The sequence below is a fragment of the Mustela lutreola genome, chromosome 16, assembly GCF_030435805.1.
Source record: "Mustela lutreola isolate mMusLut2 chromosome 16, mMusLut2.pri, whole genome shotgun sequence".
NCBI lineage: Eukaryota > Metazoa > Chordata > Mammalia > Carnivora > Mustelidae > Mustela > Mustela lutreola.
Genome location: NC_081305.1, coordinates 58306352 through 58325298, shown reverse-complemented (window position 1 = coordinate 58325298; position 18947 = coordinate 58306352). Strand labels below are relative to the sequence as shown.

Below are 18947 nucleotides of genomic sequence, written 5' to 3'. Positions count from 1 at the left end.
AGGAATCAGGAAGAATCCCTTACCCTCCACCAAATTTGCCTCCTAATTTGCGGGTGACCCTCGGCGTGCATCCCTATGCAATAATGTTGGGGTAGAGGTAGATAGCGGAAGTCTAGGGTTCCGCGTTGCCCTTTTAAGCGCCCTTCACCGCCCCCCCCGCCACTGTCTTGAGGTGTCCGCGGCCCCTTTAAGGCGCAGAGCATTGTGGGTGCGGGGAGTGGAATTTTGGAACGAAATGTAGCGAAGAGAAGTACAGTAGTAAGAGTAACATTGTACCCGCTGCCGGCCGAGGGGGCGCGCCGCGGACGGGACGCCGCACCCCCTTTCTGCCGCAGGGACCCCGGATCAAACCTCCAGAGGGAGGAGGTGCCTGAGGACCCGCCCCGGCCCCGTCCACGTTCCCCCCAGGAAGCCGGACTCTATGGGGCGGGACCCTGGGGGAGACTGAGCAGAATCTGGAGCCAGCCCCGAACCCCTGAACCTTGAGCCAGGGGCACCCCGGGAGCACCCATCCGTGGGTGCGCCGCTCTCCTGCTGAGCAGCCATGAGGTGAGCCTCGAACTGTCTCCAAACCCTTCCGCTCTCAGCGCGGGCTCCCCGCCCCGCCTTTGTCCCCCCTCCCCCAGCTTGCTCCGGGCTGGAATTTGGGGACAGGACACTGGGGGCCTCTGATTTGAGGCCGAGCCCCCTTGGACCAGTTCCAAATACTGACCACTTAGCCATGACTCCTAAGGCTGGGGGTGGTGCCTGGGAGGTTCTCCTGGGAGCCCACAGATTTAGGGGCGCTCTGAGGACTCCCGGATTTCTTAAAGACTTTTCAGAGAACCTCCAAGTTGGCAGATACTCCCTGCATAGAGGCCAGGATTTACTCATGGCTCAGACTCCCCCCAAATCTTAACTTAGGGTCTGGGAGGGATGGGGGGACCGGTTTGGGGGTCCCTGGGACCTGGAAGAGAGATTTGAGACATAGACTTTGGTTTGCTGGGTCTCCCTTTACGTGGCGCTGGAAAAAGCCTTACCAAGTGGGACCTCGCTTCTTAACTTCGGGTACTTAACCCTAAATTTGAGGGGGGGGGCTCTTGTCCTCCTGTGGAGGTTGGTGAGGATGGACCCACGGAAGCAAACGCAGCCCAGAGGGTCTGGTTGGGTCTCCCCTCCCCCGCCGCTCCCCACCTACATTCTGCTTAAAACAAGCGGTGCCTAGGACTGAGCTCCTGCGCTCAGCGCGGTGGGCGGCTCCCCGGCCCGGGGCCAGAAGGGCGGCCCCTCGCCCCCACCTGCGTGGTCCTGGAGAGGGAGGGGGCGCGGCAGCTGGGGGAAGAGGGGCCTTTGTCTTCCTGACTCACCTGTCGAGACAGCTGGTGTGGGGGAGCGGGCAAGGAGCGCTGTGGGCCGGCTGCTTTCCCCACCACACGCCTCCCCCTCCTCTCATCACCACCCCCCTTCCTGGCCAACGGGAGCTGTGGGGTTGGGAGGGGCGCTGTAAAGCTTCAAGGTCATAGCCCTCTCCCCCTGGGACTCAGGCTTCCAAGACAGTTCCAGCTATCTTCCCAGGAATTTAATCCTGGGGGTGGGGAGCCTAAAGGGGTTTTGTCGTACCCCGTCCTCCCTCGGAACTCCTGGGCTTACCTGAGGGCGGGGCCAGTGTGGGCTGGGGGGCTGGAGTATACCCTCCCCCATTCTCCCCTCCCCCAGCCCCCCCATAATCTCTCCCCCGGGGACTGAGCCTGACAATACTATCTCCCTTCCTCCACTCTCTCGGGGACTTCCTGCCCCCGAAGCCCCCAGCTTGATGGGGAGGCCCCCGAGGAGGACTGGGGATTAACCCCCTGGTGACCACATCCTCCCTCTTTCCCCTTACGTTCTCATGCCTCTGCCCTCTGACATCAAGAGTGGCCCTGCTTTTTATGACCATTAGACAGTCCCCTCCTCATGCGTTCCTCCTGATGTGAAAGTGTTGGAAAATCTGGAGCCAGGAGGCAGCCACAGACACCCTCAAGGTCTCCTGCCTATCCCCATTATAGCAACATCTCTTCAAGGCCTGCCCTGGAGAGGGGGCATTTTTCGGGAGCGAGGCTCACTTCCCTCACCCTCTTCCCAGGGGACTCTCCTCTCCCACTGCTCCCCAGCCCCGCCCCTCGCCCCCCCCCGCGTTTCCGGTCCCAGGCACCGTGGAAGGCGGATGGCGGATGTCCGAGTTAGTGCTGCCTCACTCACTGTGAGACCGTAAAAGGGCAGGAGCAGTGTCTGGGCCGGCCTCCCGCCCCCCTCCCCCAGTCCCGGAGGCCTGGGCCCTCCCACAGGGCCCCCCTACTGCTGGATGAGGCCAAACCTCCCACCTCCTGGGGGGTGGGCAGGAATCCCACCAGAGGGTTACTTTCACCTCCTGGAGGGGTCTTCCCCGCCGATGGCCACACCCAACTTGCTGGGCTGTGCCCCCTCTTCCAGAACAGCTAGGATTCAAAAGACCCATGCCCCTGTATGAGGACACCTGGGGAAACTGAGTCTCAAAGAGAGAAAGGTCTGCCCGGGATCCCTCAGCAGTTCACAGGCAGTTTTGAGGGAGGGGAGGGGACTGGGATCCTCTGATTTCTGTCGGGTTTGGCCAGGGACAGCCTTGGGGGCAGTTGGAAGACAGGATGTTAAAATGGAAAATTACAAGATACCGTTCTTTTTCTCCCAGTTTGACAAATATTTGTTGAGTGTCTGCTGTGTGCGGGACTCAGCTGGGATTCTGGGAAGGCTGAGAAAGGGGGCAGAGGTCTGAGAGTCTCAGGGTAGAAGGGACTCAAGAAGTATTTGGGTCCATTTCTTTCCTCTTCCAGTAATGGTAATTATTGTTACCTTAAATTTTTTTTTTTAAGAACAGTAAGAGACCATTTGATCAAACATCTACTCTGTGCCAGGCACTGTATTATTATGACTGTGTCCCCACACCCCACCCACGCACGGGACAACGGAGGCACAGAGAAATTAAGTAAATCACCTATTAAACTCAGTTTGGAAGTAGGCAACTCTGGATTTGAATTTAGGGCAGTCTCCAGACTATTATGCTGTGACAGAAAAAGGAAAATAAAACCACACGTAACATGGTTTTCTCTATATGAACACTTAAGATACTGCAGATAAGCAAAAAGAGCCCTTTAGCTTCCTGTTTATTTGTGGGAAACTGAGGCTTATTCGGGAGGAGGGACAAGAGTGAACCCACAGAAAACCAAATACCCTAGATCTGATTCCTTACCTAGGCTTGTTGCAAAGATTTGCAGTCTGGAAGGGTTGGAGTTGTGGGGTGAATTACAAGTTTGGTAGGCTAAAGAGGCTGTGGGCTAAATCCCAAGGAGGGGGAATGAAGGGGTGAGGGAAGGGCAAGCCTCTAATCTGGAAGGCTTGAGTAAACCAGAGTGACTAGGCTTGATTGCCTCCAGTGATGAGAAACCCTCTTCCTCCTGTTTTGACGCTTAGCTGCCAGAGCAGAGTCTGTGCCAAGTTCCAGGTTCTGAGCTTAGGGTTTTTCTTATCGCTCTATATCCTTACAGCAAACCCAGTGAGTTTTGGTTTCCAGGGCTGGAAACTGCAGCTCAGAGACGTGAAGCCACGTAGCAAGGGAGTAACTTGTGCCCTTTGTCATCCACCACATGTTTGCGAGTTTTCCAGAAAGTAGGGACTTCTGGGGGAGGTGTGGGGTCCTGGGTTGGCTGGGAGTGACGGCTCTCTCCTGTCAAATCGAGGGGAGCCCATGGGAATCAGGCGTACCTCTGGTTCAGACCCGCTCCCAGATTCCTGGGCTGTGGGATTTTTCCATTCAAGCTTTTGCCTGGTTTAGAGTTGTATTTTTGAACCTAAGTAATGAATTAGTGTTTTCTAGGTAATACCTGCCCTTTGGTTGAAAAAGAGAAAAGAAATAAGCAATTCAAAAGGGTAAACAGCACAAAACATCCATTTCCTCCCTCCTTCCTCAGGCAGCCCAGTGGTGGGCGGGGGCCCTCCTCTGAGACAGCCACGGGTAGCCTCCTGAGAAGCAACCTCTGCCTAAGTCACCTCACCTCCCCCAACAACCCCCCACCCACGTGCAGATGTATTTATATCCCCTCACCTTTTTTTTTTAAACCTCTTATCCACACCAGTTTCTACCTCGCTTCTTAAAAAATTCAGCTTAGCTGTTCCCGCATCTTTTTTTTTTTTTTTAAGATTATTTATTTATTTGACCGAGAGAGAGAGAGAGAGAGAGAGAGAGAGAGAGAGATCACAAGTAGGCAGAGAGTCAGGCAGAGAGAGAAAGAGGGGAGGAAGCAGGCTCCCTGCTGATGAAGTTCTAGAGCCTAGGTGAGGTTCGGTGGGCTGAGGTCCGGAGCCGATGACCAAGAAAGAATTCTTGAGAGAGACATCTTTGGTGCAAAATGAGTACAAGGCGCCAGCTTTTGCTTTGTCCTCAGTCAGCCTCGTGCTCCCTCATCAGTGCCAAGCAGAGAGCCCGATGCGGGACTCGATCCAAAGACCCTGAGATCATGACCTGAGCTGAAGGCAGAGGCTTAACCCACTGAGTCACCCAGGTGCCTCTCTGTTCCCTTATCTTTAAATGAGGTTAAGAACTTGGGTAGACCAGGGTTCAAATTTGAGCCCCTTTTCATTCTTGCTGGATGACATGGGACAAGCGTCTTCACCTCTCTGTGCCCAAGGCTGCTCCTCTGTGAAAAGGGTGAGCACCAGAGCCCATGCCGTGAGGTCACGGGCAGAGGGGGGCCCAGAGCCTAAAACAGTGTCTGGGGCGCAAAGCTAACCCATGAACGTCAGCGCCTTCGTGGAGAGTTTTTCCTTTTAACCATGAACAACTAAGTGGCGAAGGCATATCTGCTGTGTGCCGGGCAGCCTTCTGGTTTGTGGGGACATAGCTGGGAACAGAAAGAAAAGCAATCTCTGCCCTGACAGTTTGGTAGGGGAGACAGGGATCCGAAGGGCAGGATCCCTGCTGTGACTTATGGACCAGGACCAGAAGGAGGGGTTTTTCCAGATAGGGTAGTCAGGGAGGGCTTCTCAGAAGAGGTAGCATGTAAGTGGAGACCTGAAGGAGGTGAGAATACAGGTTGAGGAAGAAAAATGCACAGGCCTGAGGGGGTAATCTGTCTGGCAGTGCTGAAGGAGCAGCATGGAGGCCAGTGGGGCTGGAACAGAGAGGGCCGTGGGGCTGGAACAGAGAGGGCCGTGGGGCTGGAACAGCAAGCTTGAGGGAGGGAAGGGATGAGATCAGAGATCACACAGCTCACGCAGACCACAGAGAGAACTTGGCTTTTATTCTGCGGGGAGCCACGGGAGCTTTCCGAGAAGAGGAGGGACACAGTCTGACTTGTGTTCTAACAGGCTCCTTGTACTGTAATGGGGACACTGTGGCCTGGAGAGGGGCAGGACTAGCCTGGGGTCACTCCGCAGACGCCCAGTTCTCCAGCCAGGCCAGACACTCAGCAGGGCAAGTGTGCTTGGGAGAGCAAAGTGCAGCTAGGGTGGGGTAGCAACTCCAGCCCTGGGCTCCTGGCCAGAGTCTGCCCTGGGTGTGGGTGGCAGGTGTGGGCGAGGTCCTAACCTTGTCCTGCCAGGGGCACTGGGAGCCAGAAACAGTCCCCGCGGCTACACTTGTCTGGAAACAGCACCTGAAATTGGGGTAGGGCCCACGCAGTCTCCGGCGGTTAAGACTGTGGACCTGAGAGCCAGGTGGCCCAGGTTCAAATGCTCACTCTGCTGCTTACCAGCTGTGTGATCCTGGCCAAGTCACTTGACCTCTCTGGGCCTCCAGTTACAGTCCTTACTTGCAAAACGAAGATGAAATAGGGCCCAGCTTGGAGGGCTGCAGTGAGAATAAAATGAGCATCTCTGGAAAGGACTTTTGAGCGCCTGACTAGCCCAGTAAGAGGGAGGTGTATCAGTTGTATAAACTTAGGGGGAGGAACGAGGCGGGGGCGGGGGCGGTGCTCAGCTTCCTGGCCTAAGAACCAGGAGCTGGGTCTGCGGAGGGGCTTTTCCTGTCCTGCCTTTAACAAGGCTAGCGTCACACCCCAGCCCCCAGCACCGGCGGAGACAGAGCCACTGCCCGTGCCGGTATAATTTATCTCCCCGGAAACCCCTGACCACCAACTTCCTCTTTTCAGGAAAAAGTCTGCTGGGGGTTGGGGTGGGGTGGGGACTAGTGCTTCCCCCTGGTCTGTGTGTGACCTTGGGCAAGTCACTTCCCATCTGGAAGCCCGAGTTTCCTCATTGGGGGAGGGGGCTTGGGACTAGCCCAGAAGGACTGGTGGGGGCTCCCCAGCAGGTTGTGTTCTGGGTGCCCTGAAAGGGATGCTGACAGTTACTAAGCACTAGGTACGTGCCAGGCACTGTGCCAAGAGCTTTTGGTGCCCAGACTCCATTTTTCCCTCCCACTGCCCTGCGAATCGGCTGGAAGACCCCCACTTTGCCGGCCAGGAAGAAGAGTTACCTGGGTGGGAGGGTGGATTCCCTGAGTCACATGGAGTAGGCCTCTCAGTGAGGATTTGAACCCAGGTCTGTCGATGTGAGATCCTGAACTCTGAACCAGTTTCCTGACCCTTCCCCGCCAAGCCTGAGTCAGATGATGCTTTCTCCAGGAAGGCCTCCCTGACCCCAGGCCAGGGCAGGTGCTCCTTCTGGGCACCCCAGCCCTGGCTTTGGGTTGGCACCATCTGGGGACAGGAGCGTCTCCTGCCCTGGAGGGCGGGGCTGGGGCTGTCCGGATCATTGCCCAAGACCTCGGCTTGACAGAGCAGGGAGTGTCTGCTGATGGCCGCTGGTGCCCCGGGGGAGCCGGACGGATGGGGCGGAAGAGCCTGGGATCTAGCATCCATGCCCAGCGTCCTGCAGACCTCACCCTTCCCCTCCTGGAGCCTTGGCTTCCTCTTCTGACCTGAGCAGGGAGTGGGGGCTGGGAACGGACGGGTCAAGCACCCTGGCAGAGACAGGGAAACCGAGTCTGAGAGTACCAGGCTAGTCCCCAGTGCTGCCCGGAGCTCCTGCTGGGTCCCCACTGTCCCACTTCTGAGTCCCCTCATCCAGTTAGCTCACCTGTGTTCCTCTGCATCTGTCTGTCCATCTCCCCACTCTGTCTTCCTCCATCTGTCTGTCTGTCTGACTCCCTTCCGTGCTTGTCGGTCTCTCCAGGCCCTGCCTTTCTGATTTGTTCCCAGTCTGTCTGTCTGTCTGTCTCTGTCTCTCCCTTCTCCCCTCTCTCCCCACATCTGTTTGTTCGTATGTTTGTCTCTTCCCGTCTGTCTGTCTGACGCTTCCTCTCCCTCATGTTCCCAGTTCGCCTGTGTCTCTGTCTCCCTCTGTCCCACCTGTCAGCTTCTCTCTCCCAGGTTCTGCTTGGTCTCCCCATCCGCCTGTCTCTGACCTTCTCCCCTCTCAGGGTGTCTGCCTCCCCCTCACATGCTGGGAAGCCCTGAGTGTCCCTGGGAGACCCAGATGCAGGTGATGGGCCCCTTGGAGGGTGGGGGCCGTGCTCCCCTCTGCTAACCTGACCTTGGCCCTGCTCCCCTCCCCGCAGTGAGACGGTTATCTGCTCCAGCTGGGCCACTGTCATGCTTTACGATGACAGCAATAAGCGATGGCTGCCGGCAGGCACGGGCCCCCAGGCTTTCAGCCGCGTCCAGATCTACCACAACCCCACAGCCAATTCCTTCCGGGTGGTTGGTTGGAAGATGCAGCCGGAACAGCAGGTGAAGACTCTGCCCCCCTCTCCCTCTCCCTCTGTGGTCCCCAGCCCCCACCCCTGCAACCCTGCATCCTCACCCATCTTTCCCCTCCTGCCAAGGTGGTCATCAACTGTGCCATCGTCCGGGGTATCAAGTATAACCAGGCCACCCCCAGCTTCCACCAGTGGCGTGACGCCCGCCAGGTCTGGGGCCTCAACTTCGGGAGCAAAGAGGACGCAGCACAGTTCGCGGCAGCCATGGCCAGTGCCCTAGAGGCATTGGAAGGTGAGTCGGGGGGAGCTCCAGAGCCCTGCCTGGGGGCTGCCGTTTTACCACCCCCAAATCACCCCTTGTTCTCTTTAATTGCTTCTGCACTGCTCCCCTGGAGAAATCCAGTGAGAACTTTGTCAAGGCTCCTGTGTGCCCCTTGTGCACCCGGCGTAAAACGCACGATTCCTGAAGGAATGTGTCTACACGCACACGCACACACACACACACACACACACACACCCAGGGCCCACCTCCCCGATCCAGATCTGAATCCGGATCCTTCCAGGCCCCAGAAGGCCCCTGTGCCCTTTCACTAGGTCGCTGTTGTAGTGACGGGTCATGGGTTAGTTTTCTGGCCTCACTCTTGAGAAAGAGATCATCAGTGTTGGGATTTCTTAAATGTGAGCGCGCACAGGTATTCTGGTTCGGTTGGGCCCCAGGTGCGGCCCAAGCCTCTGCGTCTGTAACCCGGGCCCTGGTCATAAGGCTGTCCGTCCAGACTCCGAAGGGCGAGGCTTTAGGAGACCGTGGGGCATCCAGGGTCTGGCGGGGGGGGGGGGGTGCTGCTGTCCGACTTCTCATCCCCCCAATGGCAGAGTCATTTGCTTTCTGGGGCAAGCTCCTTGCCAGTGGGGAAGGGCTTGCTCGGCTGGGGGTACAGAAGAGTACGGTGGGTGGTTCAGGTTGTAGGGGGAGGAAGACACTCCCAACCTTTCAAGCATTTTTGGGCTGGGGTCTGAGTGGCGGAGACAGTGCTTAAGAGCCCTGATGCTAGAGATCAGCCTGAATTGATCTTGTTCACGCAAGCTCTGGTCTGCAAGGCGTGGGGCAGGTGACTGTGGGCTTCTGCTGGGAGTCATCACAGCACCGGCCTCATTTCTGCACGGACAAGGGAGGCTGGTGCCCTCCTTCATCCCGCACCCAGGCCTGACCTGCGTCCCACACTGCAGCCCCAGGGTCAGGGTCCTGGAGGAAGGAGGAAGCGAGCGCCTCTGGGAGGGATTCCTGGAAGAGCTGAGGGACAGTGTCACAGGGTGAGGCAGCGTTCTGGGGTTGACTCACCAGGCTTTTCTACTCTCGCCTTCCAGGAGGGGGGCCCCCGCCACCCCCACCACCTGCGGCACCTTCCACCTGGTCTGTCCAGAACGGTCCCACCCCAGAGGAGGTGGAGCAGCAGAAAAGGTGGGGCAGGCCCCTGGGTGGAGAACCGTACCAGCACCCACGTTCTAGGATGTTCCAGAACCCCCGGCTCCCAGAGTGGAGAACGCTCCAGCGTTCACTTTCCACAATGCTCCTACTGCTCCCTGGGGAGCTAGAAATGAAGGGCTTTCAGAAAACCCCACCTCCAGGAGTCTGAGAAACTCCCCCACTCAGAGTTGCAGAACCTTCTGACCCCCTCAAGCCCTGGATTCCCGCATACCCCGAGTCCAAAAGTTGGTTGTTTAAAAGATCTGGGGCATTTTGTAATTCCCATGTTCCTGACAGTCTGATGACTGGAATGGTCACATCTCGGTCCCACCCTGTCCCTGCCCTTCCCCCCATCTCTTTCCTGGGCCCCTGGGGGAGGAAGGCAAGGGCAGGGATTGGCAGTCCACCTCCCTGGAGACCTGGGAGAGAAGCTGGGAGGTTGCTGGTCATCCCTGGGGCCCTGAGTGATGGCTGTTCCATCACCCCTTCTCAGGCAGCAGCCGGGCCCACCAGAGCACATGGAGCGTCGAGTCTCCAATGCAGGTGATGATTGCTCAGTGGCCTTGGGAGGGATGGAGGGGAATAGGAGGGATGGGGACCCGGGGTTGGGGGGGCTCCCTGAGGAGGGGTGCGCCAGCTGGATAATAAGAAGTGAGGCTCCTCTCTCAACACCCTCCTTTTCTGTGTTTCTTCCAGGAGGCCCACCTGCTCCTCCAGCTGGGGGACCACCCCCACCGCCAGGACCTCCTCCTCCTCCTGGTCCCCCCCCACCCCCTGGTGCCCCCTCAGGGGTCTCCGCTACAGGGCATGGAGCAGGGGGAGGCCCGCCTCCTGCACCCCCTCTCCCCACAGCACAAGGCCCCAGTGGTGGGGGAACAGGGGCCCCCGGCCTTGCGGCAGCCATCGCTGGAGCCAAACTCAGGAAAGTCAGCAAGGTGAGGGGGCCACGCCGGGCAGGATGTGGGGCGACGGCTCTGATGGAATAATGGGATGAGGCCAGAGTTGCTGGGGATGGGGTGCATCACAGGAGGGCTGGAGGGGGCCAAGAAGCCCACCCATAAAGTCCCCTCCTCTTTGTAATTTCTCCAGCAGGAGGAGGCCTCAGGGGGGCCCTCAGCCCCCAAGACAGAGAGCACCCGGAGCACGGGTGGGGGGCTCATGGAAGAGATGAACGCCATGCTGGCCCGGAGGTGAGCCTGAGCCTGGAGCCATCAGTGCCTCGGAAAGCTCTGGAGAGAAACCCCTCAGACCCGCAGTTAGCACCTGGAGATTCCAGTTCAGTAGAGCGAGGTCGGGGGAGGGCTCAGATTCCGGCTTGGTCTGTTTCTTTGGGTGAAAGTTCCCTCTTTGACAGGCAGATTTGGGTATAATGCTGGAGATTCCATTCTCCTGAGATGGCTGAGATTTGGAACCACCGAGTTCCTCCAGAATTGCCTCCAGAATGTTCTGAAATCCAGAATTCTAGGACCTCAGGAGGTCTCCCCTTAGGAGAGCCTGCCTCAGAATCTTGGAAACTCCGATCCCCAGAATCCCAGCTGCCTGAGACAGAGACTTCCACCCTTAGAATTCTGTGATTCCTAAATGCGAGAATCGTAAGCCCCCACCCTAGTTGGAGAGCGGCACTCTTCAGTGACTTCTAAAACTCTAGTTTCCTTAGCCTTGGAGAATTCCAGAACTCTACACCTTAGACTCCACCTTTCTAGAACTCTGGTAAGAATTACTGAGTGGCTGAGGGAGGGCTGAAGTCATCTGTTTTTACCTGTCCCTCCTGCAGAAGGAAAGCCACACAAGTTGGGGAGAAACCCCCCAAGGATGAATCCGCTAATGTGAGTTAGGGGCTCTTCCTGCCATCCGCACCTTAGGCCATACCATTTGGGCAGGGCGACTGGGGAGGGCCGGGGGTGCGCTAGGAATGGGCGGGGTTTGAAGCCGGAGGAGGAGAATGAGCCCTCCGTCTCATGACAGTTTTATTTCCCACCAGCAGGAGGAGCCAGAGGCCAGAGTCCCAGCCCAGAGCGGTGAGTGAGCCAGTCTACCCTGCAGAAACTATGAGTCTCAGGGTGCCCTATTCTCACAGGGAATGCCCTCTGATGGGGGGAATCTGTGCAAACAATGATGGGAATTCGAGTCTCCTAAGAAGGTTCTTGGAATAGGAACTGATGGGGCTGGGGGGAAAGATGCAGGCGGGGCATTCCTTGTCCCTGATCTTCCTGATTCGTCGCCTTTCCCCCAGAACCTGTGCGGAGACCTTGGGAGAAGAACAGCACAACCTTGCCCAGGTGGGCCATCCATGCTGGGGCCCCACCCCCCTATAAATAGGAGGGATTTGCCAAATTTGTGTACCTTTCCTTGTAGGAAGGTGCACAATGGGACCCCTGGACCGGGAAGCAGGGGATCCTGACCCCTCTCTCTAACCTCATTTTTGTTCCAAATCACACCGACTCTCCTAGGATGAAGTCCTCTTCTTCTGTGACCGCTTCTGAGGCCCATCCCTCTACACCCAGCTCCAGTGATGAGTCAGACCTGGAGAGAGTGAAACAGGTAGCTTGGGGAGGGGCCCCGAGATGAAGTTTGGGGGCCAGAAAGGAGCCATAGGAAGAAAGAAGACCTGGGTCCAAACTCTAACACCAACCTGCCCTGGGATTCTATGAAAAGGCCTCAGAAACCTCAGTTTTCCCACCTGAGAAAGGGAGAGATTGAATCAGAGCAGGGAGGACTCACAGACCACAACTCCTTTTCCTGTGCTGGGGACAGACCTTACTAATCTACTACTGCACTCGTTCCGGATGAGCACCCAGAGTCCTTTCCAGCACACTAGATCCAGACAGCCAGCATCAACTGGAACTGGCAGGAGACTGGATTGTATTTCCCAGCCCTGGTACTGGTTGCTCTCCAGTCCTTTTCATCTGGCTTCAAGGATCCAGAATTTCCCCCTAGAATTTTCTAGTTACTCTGTGGCCTTATCAGTGATGTCACTATGCGTGTTTGGTGTGTGTGTGTGTGTGTCTTGAACCTTCTACCTCTGGCCCTTCGGTCATTAAGACGGGGCAGCTTCATTTCTGCAGTCCAAGAGCCCTTTCTGATTGGTTATACCCCATTATTTCCAGGAGCTTCTGGAAGAGGTGAGGAAGGAACTACAGAAAGTAAAAGAGGAAATAATTGAAGGTGAGGTTGTTTTTTATTTTAAGCATATATTTTGGAGGCATTGCGCCTCCTGGAAGGGGCCCATGTTGGAAGGGAAGGAGGAAGAGGCTCTGCCCCTGATCTCTGGCCCTTGTTTCCTTCCAGCGTTTGTCCAGGAGCTGAGGAAGCGGGAATCTCCCTGACCACAGGGCCCCAGAAGATCCCATATCTCCTTTCTGCACACCCGCCTGTTACCCCGCTTTCCCTGCCTTGACTTGACTTGGAATTGGCTGAAGACTACAAAGGAACGCATCTTCCCCACTCCCCCTCCTACCTGGAAAATTCCAAAGGGGTGTGGCTTCCTTGGTTCCCCCCCACGCCCACACCCATACTGGCTGCTGATTGGCTGGGGAGGCCCCTGTCCTTTGCTCCCTTTGGTCCTTCCCCTCCGCCATCCCCTTGGGGCTGGTTCCTCTGTTGGGGATGTACCAATTAACCCCACAGTAAGGGGGAAGGAAAGAGGGAATTTCACATTCCCTTGTTCTAGATTCACTTTAACGCTTAATGCCTTCGAATTTTTGTTTTTTTAAGAAAAAAAAGTATATATATATATATATTTAGGTTGGGGGGAAGGGAAATTTTGTTTCTCTTTGGTTTTGATAAAATTGGGGTGTGGGGAATTTTTTTTTAAATGCTATACCCCAGGCTTGTCCCATTTGGGGCAGATATATGGGGGGGGGGGTTGTCCTACCACCTGGGGGCACCTCCCCTACCCTCACCCCAGGGAGCTCCCTTCCCTTTGGCTCCTTCCCCTTTTCTATGAGGAATTAAGATGCTATAAATTTTTGGAACCTCAGTTTTTTGGTTTTTTATTTGGGTAGGTTTTGGGGTCCAGGCCATTTTTGCCCCCTGGGGAAAATAAGATGAGGGAGAAAGGAAAAGGGAAGGAAACTTCTCCTCTCCCACCTTCACCTTTAGCTTCTTGAAAATGGACCCCAACGGAATAAATCTGCCAGTTTTTTATAAATGTGAAGATTGCTGGATTGATTCAAAGGCCTGCTCTGATGAGGATGGGGGCTGCCCTTCCCACAGTAATCCACCTTCCCCTCCTCTTCCTCCTTCCCACCCTGTACCTGTTCCAGTTCCCAGATCTACCACCCTGAAAAAGCTAAGGACAGTCCCTTGCTATGTGGCATTGGGCAAGTCCTTTTGCTACCCCCAGGCCTCAGTTTCCTCATCTGGGAAACAGCTTATAGGATGACTCTGCCCAGTTCCCTCTGGGAATCCTCCCAGCTTCTCTGCTAAAACCAGTGAGCCTTGTACCCATTTTGCAGATGTATGCCATGCTTCTCAGACACATTCTTACAGATGACTTCTTTACCCCAGAGTGCCTTTAATTGTGAAACTTACAGTTTTAAAAAATCAGAATTCAGAAATGACAGAGCTCATACACACCCCCTTTGGTGGTTCAGTGGGTTGGCAGGTCATAGGTTGGGTAGCTAACCTTGCCTGGTTGGAATTTTCCATTTGGATGGGGGTGGGGAACTTCAGGGCTGTGGGGCAGGTTGTCCCACTGGAGGAAGCCTTTGTAGGAAGGAAGGTGAGGGTTAGCTGGGTGATCGGTCTGAAGGCAAGAAAGAAGAAGGAATCCCTGAGTACTCAAGAGCAGGTTTGGATGGGAGATGGGGGGTGACAGGTGCCCCATGAGGTAGGGGAACAGGTGGGGGATTCCTATAAGGGGCCAGCAGAGGACAGTGGACAAGGACAACAGTAGGTCCAGAACTTGAGACAGGTAAACAAAGCTAAGACCAAAACACAGAATGGCTCATCCCTAGGCACCACCAATTTTTCTACCCCGGAGGACCAACTCCAGTGGAACAGACCACAGAAGGTCCAGGTGGGAATGGGGATGGAGGGGGGGTCCTGCACAGCTTCTCCATGTGTTATGGCACAGACTAAAGGGAGGGGTTATCTGTTGGGATGACCACTAGAGGTACCAATGGATGGTGGTACAGTCCACAGGGGGACTCAACCTAAGACAGTCCCAAGATCGATCCTTGTCTGCCCCCTCCAAGTGAGGTAGATGGAAAATGAAGGGGTCTGCAAGTCGCCTGGGAGTTTGCATTTTCCTTACAATGGTCTTTGCCAATGAAGAAGGGGGAGAGGGTGTTCTGGTGTAATGGATGGGGGGCAGGAAGCCACTCACATGAGTGGAAGTATGAGTGACGGAATGAGTTAGCTAGGTCCATGTGTCCTGCTGGCCCATCTAGTAGTGGGTGGGTGGGATCCAGTGGAAGACCATGTCTTTCCATGACACAGTGCTGAATCAGTGGACTGGGAAGGCAGGGGGACTGCTGGAACGTTCCACCCACTAGTGGGTGAAGTCCCTGTGGAAAGTACCACCGAGCAGGTTAGTCGGGACGTGACCAGAAAGCCCGGTGGCCCCAGCCCCCCTCCAGCCTCCCTTATGCCCCTAAAAGGACTGAGTGGTATTAGCTGGGCCGGTTCAGGAAGGGACAGTGTGGACAGGAAGAGGTTAGGTCGGAGACATCACAGCCACATCGAAGACCAAGGTCCCGCACGCGGCCCCTATTCCTTGGGCGGTGCCTCGGGCGCGGCCGGGGGGTCCCGGGCGCAGAGCTGGGCGCGCACCTCCCGCATCTGCGCCCGCAGCTCGTCCACGGCGCTCTGCAGCGGCGCCGCCTGCACGCGATCCTGCAGGGCCTCCAGCGCCAGCGCCAGGTGGTCCACCTCGTCCCGCATCGTGCTCCAGGCGGCGTGCCGGTCCGTCTCCTTGCGCCGCTGCTGCGCCTGGTGGCGCCAGTACTCCAGCACCAGGCAGCCGCAGGCCACCATGAAGATGGTGGCCTCGCCCAGCAGCTCGGCGCCCAGCTCCGCGGCCGCGTTCTCGTTCAGCGGCTTGACGGCTTGCATACTGAAGCCCATGAGGCGCATCTTGGTGCGCATCTCCGCCCAGTGGTACACTGCGGGGGAAGAGGGGTAAGGGATCTTTGGCGCGGGAGCCGCGACAATCCCCGCCCTTCGACGCCTCGGTGTCCAGGCCGGAGCAATGGGCACACGGCAGCCAGAATCGCCGGCGTTAGTGAGTGGGCGCCTTCAAGAGGACCGGCTTGGGGGCGGAGGCCGTCATCTGGCCCGGGGTGTCTAGAAGAGTCTAGAAGATTCTGGCGAGAAGCCAGGCATGAAAATTGCTGCTCTGTAGGGGAGGTCCTGAGTGGGGGCCGCACCTCGGGGGTGGGGGGTCACAGATCACCAGCAGGTGTAAAACTTGCTGCTTCAGCTCCTTCTCGAGCGCGCTCGAGGGCCCGCCAGGCTCCTCCCCTCCTCCCCTGAAAGTGGCGCTGACACTCGCGATCTCTAGACGCGCGGCCGCTTCGGGGGTTTCTGGCTTAAGCCAGGCTGCGCTAACTTCTTTACCTCATCACTTATTCAGGTGAATAAGGGCTGGGAGCATTGTCATCGTCCATAAACACAACATAAGCACAACATAGATGCTGAAACCCGAGTCACTCCAGGAATCATTAATATCCATCCACAGACAAGTAGTTGCTGACCGAGAAAATACGGGTCCTCGGGCTCATTAAGGAAGGAACTTATGGAAAACGTCTTCTTCTCCCCTGCCACCGCAACCAGCCTGACATGGTTGCCTTTCCTTCCTTTTAGGTAGAAGAGTAACACATGCACGTGGGGGGAATGATTTAGACCACACGCAAGGGGCTGGACTGAAAAACCCAAGCCCGCCTTCCTACCTCCAGCTTCAGTCCTGCTCCCACTCCCACCACTTTTGTTCCTTTCTGTATTGATTACTTCCAGCTTATCACCACGATGCCAAATAACAAGCTTATACCTCCATTTCTTGATTTACTAAGTTGAATTTTTAAAAAAATATTCTGTTTTGATTGTTCTGCTCCGACCCACCCCTTATGTGACTTTATCACCAATTCTGTATCCTCTCTCCTTCCCCCACTCTCAACTTTCACAAGTGAGTTAAATTTAAGCTACTTTTTTTTACTGTTTATGGGTAATCTTTGTCACTGTAGATAATATGCCTATTGCCTGAACTTCTGCCAAGTGTACCCATAAGTATATTAACTACCCTACCCTGACCCCCAATCTCCCCCCTTCTATGGTCAGTCCCCCATACTATTACTGTTACATTGCCACCGTGTCTGTCTGTCTGTCTGTCTTTATTTGAGAGAGAGGGAGAGCGAGCACAGAGGGAGAAAAAGAAGCAGACTGCCCATCGAGCCAGGAGCCCATCCTGGCGCTCGATCCCAGGACCCCAAGATCACCACCACCTAGGTCAAAAGCAAGCCACTTAACTGACTGAGCCACCCAGATGCCCCGCCATAGTGTCTTTCTAAGGTTAAAACAAGTCTTCAGTGCTTGGTCCACTGACTGAGTCTGAAAATGAAAATATAGAGCATGTATATAATTAAGGTTATGTAAATACTAATCACTGGGAACCCATAACGTAGATATAATTTTGTTTCTGCATTCTGAAGCAGTAACATTAACCGGTGGCTCTAAACATTGCTACGTGTCTTGTCACATTTTTAGTCTTTTCATAGTTATTTGTTATATGTTTTTTCCTTTTTATTTTTTAAAGATTTTATGTATTTATTTGTCAGAGAGAGAGTGCAAGCACTAGCAGGCAGAGTGGCAGGCAGAGGCAGAGAGAGAAGCAGGCCCCCTGCTGAGCAAGGAGCCCGATGAGGGTCTCAATCCCAGGACCCTAGGATCATGACCTGAGCCAAAAGCAGTGGCTTAACTGACTGAGCCACCCAGGTGTCCCTCATACTTATTTTTATTTATTTGTTTGTTTATGTAGACTCCATGCCCAATATGGAGACTCTCATGACCCTGAGATTAAGAGTTGCATGCTCTTCTGACTGAGCCAAGCAGGTGCCCAGTCTTCTCATATTCAGAGTTTTATTTTACCATATGAAGCTTTTAGTTTTCCGTAGACTGGTTTCTCACCACAAATGCCAGATGTGACCCACCAATGCCTAGCTGACCATGTGACCAAGACCATCCAGCTCTTTGCTCCTATTCTCTCTCCCTCTCCCCGCTCCCCACATTCTCTTTACTAAATAGTCAGCTATAGACCCGTGAGCTATTTTCTGGGCTGCGGAGGGGCCGTCCTCTCATCCTGTCTTCACATGCTCTCCTTCACACTGTTCCTCCTCTTGATGAACCGACTCTCAGTGGAATTCCATCCTAGGTTGGCTGAAGTTTCTCCCTAAGTACCTTTCTCAGAAAGGGTGCTTGAATCTTTGCATATTTGAAATAATTTTTTCCACGTTCGCACTGGACTAGATGATAGTTTTTAGGTCAGAATTACCAGTTCAAAAATCATACTCCTGGGGGGTTGGGGGGCTCAGTGGGTTACGCACATGCCTTAGGCTCAGGTCCTGATCCCAGCCTCAGGCTTCCTGCTCGGTGGACAGCATGCCTCTGCCTCTCTCTGTGCTGCTCTCCCGCTTGTGCTCACTCTCTCTATCCAATAAATACATAAAATCTTATGGAAAAAAAACACACACAAAAAAACAAAAGACAAAACCATATTCCCCAACAGTTTGGAGACCTTCATTACGTGTAATGGGCAGACAGGCTTTCTTGTCATCCCTGTGGCACTGATATTGCACCAGAATGGACCTATGAGTGAGTTTCCCTTATTTTATACCCTTCTATCTGAGCCCTGTTTTTCTCTTTAATCCTGGGGATTTTTCTAGTCCATGCATCTAAGGATTAACCTTACCCAAACAGAGATCTGGTCTTCACCCTTGGAATGTCCTGCCAGATAAGACATCTTTGTTCACCTGGAGCCCTGGGCCAGGCCAGATAATCTATACCGGGAATGTAATTTATGGTGGAGGATTCGGGCCAGGTGGTATCAGCTCAGCCTTTGGAAGGGCTAGAAACTAAGGTCAGGTGGTAAATCTGGTCTATATGTCCCACCCCCCTACAACCTCTGATGCCACGGCTCAGGGGAACTTCCCTGGTTGGCAATAGTCCGTATGTTTATTACTCATTGTTGCTGGGAGAAGTTAGTGCTGTCCATGACTCTACGGGGAGAGGACAGCTGGAAGCTCGCACTTGGAATTCTCCTGGGCTGTGCTCTCCGTGTCTCTTCCCTTCGCTGATGGTAATCTGGATCCTTTCACAGTAATAAACTGTAAGGAGGGGTATAACAGTTTTCAGTGAGTTGTGTGAGGACTTCTAGCAAGTTATCGAAACTGGACGTTGTCATGGGGTCACCCCCGAGCTTGCAGTTGGTGTCAGAAGTAAGGGTGAACTTGATGAGCCCCTCACTTTGTACATCTTATACACTTCCCACTCTCCGTTTCCCCTTTATATCTTCTGGAACTCACCCCATCTGAGGCGCCACCTGCACTGACCCTCCAGGCCTCTAGATGTCCCTCTTCTTGTTTTCTTCACCCTTCTTCCTCCAGATCCTGGTAGCTTTCGTTCCTTTTCCTTTCAGATCATCCAGCTGTTGCAGGGGGATTTGGCAACAATATTTATGATTTTCATCGTCTTTCCTTATCAAAACATGGTATTAGGGGCGCCTGAGTGGCTCAGTGGGTTAAGCCGCTGCCTTCGGCTCAGGTCATGATCCCAGAGTCCTGGGATCGAGTCCTGCATAGG

General features: G+C 54.9%; 2 protein-coding genes across 4 annotated transcripts in view; one reads left to right on the top strand and one right to left on the bottom strand.

The window, feature by feature from the left end:
- The first annotated feature begins 206 nt into the window (after positions 1-206).
- Positions 207-13308, top strand: VASP (vasodilator stimulated phosphoprotein). 3 transcript variants are annotated; one of them, XM_059153479.1, is made up of 13 exons: positions 207-549; positions 7547-7718; positions 7814-7979; positions 9053-9146; positions 9646-9695; positions 9849-10087; positions 10245-10342; positions 10927-10978; positions 11134-11170; positions 11386-11431; positions 11603-11693; positions 12260-12317; positions 12441-13308. In XM_059153479.1, the coding sequence occupies exons 1-13, from the start codon at positions 545-547 to the stop codon at positions 12476-12478; spliced, it is 1146 nt and encodes a 381-aa protein (XP_059009462.1). In that variant the 5' UTR covers positions 207-544; the 3' UTR covers positions 12479-13308. The 3 variants fall into 3 exon arrangements, with proteins under 3 accessions (XP_059009462.1, XP_059009463.1, XP_059009461.1); XM_059153480.1 differs by having other exon boundaries at positions 208-549; positions 10242-10342; positions 11137-11170; XM_059153478.1 differs by having other exon boundaries at positions 208-549; positions 10242-10342.
- A 195-nt stretch (positions 13309-13503) lies between these two features.
- The window catches only part of OPA3 (outer mitochondrial membrane lipid metabolism regulator OPA3), a 71459-nt gene continuing 66015 nt past the window's right edge, over positions 13504-18947 (bottom strand). Inside the window, exon 2 of the mRNA XM_059153483.1 lies at positions 13504-15259. Coding sequence (XP_059009466.1) covers positions 14865-15259 — 395 coding nt within the window. The 3' untranslated portion in view covers positions 13504-14864. The remainder of the gene's footprint in view (positions 15260-18947) is intronic.

Coding starts and splice junctions, on each gene's coding strand:
- VASP (XM_059153478.1), top strand. Junction 7,980..9,052: donor TGCCCTAGAGGCATTGGAAG/GTGAGTCGGGGG, acceptor CTCGCCTTCCAG/GAGGGGGGCCCCCGCCACCC. Junction 10,088..10,241: donor AACTCAGGAAAGTCAGCAAG/GTGAGGGGGCCA, acceptor TAATTTCTCCAG/CAGGAGGAGGCCTCAGGGGG.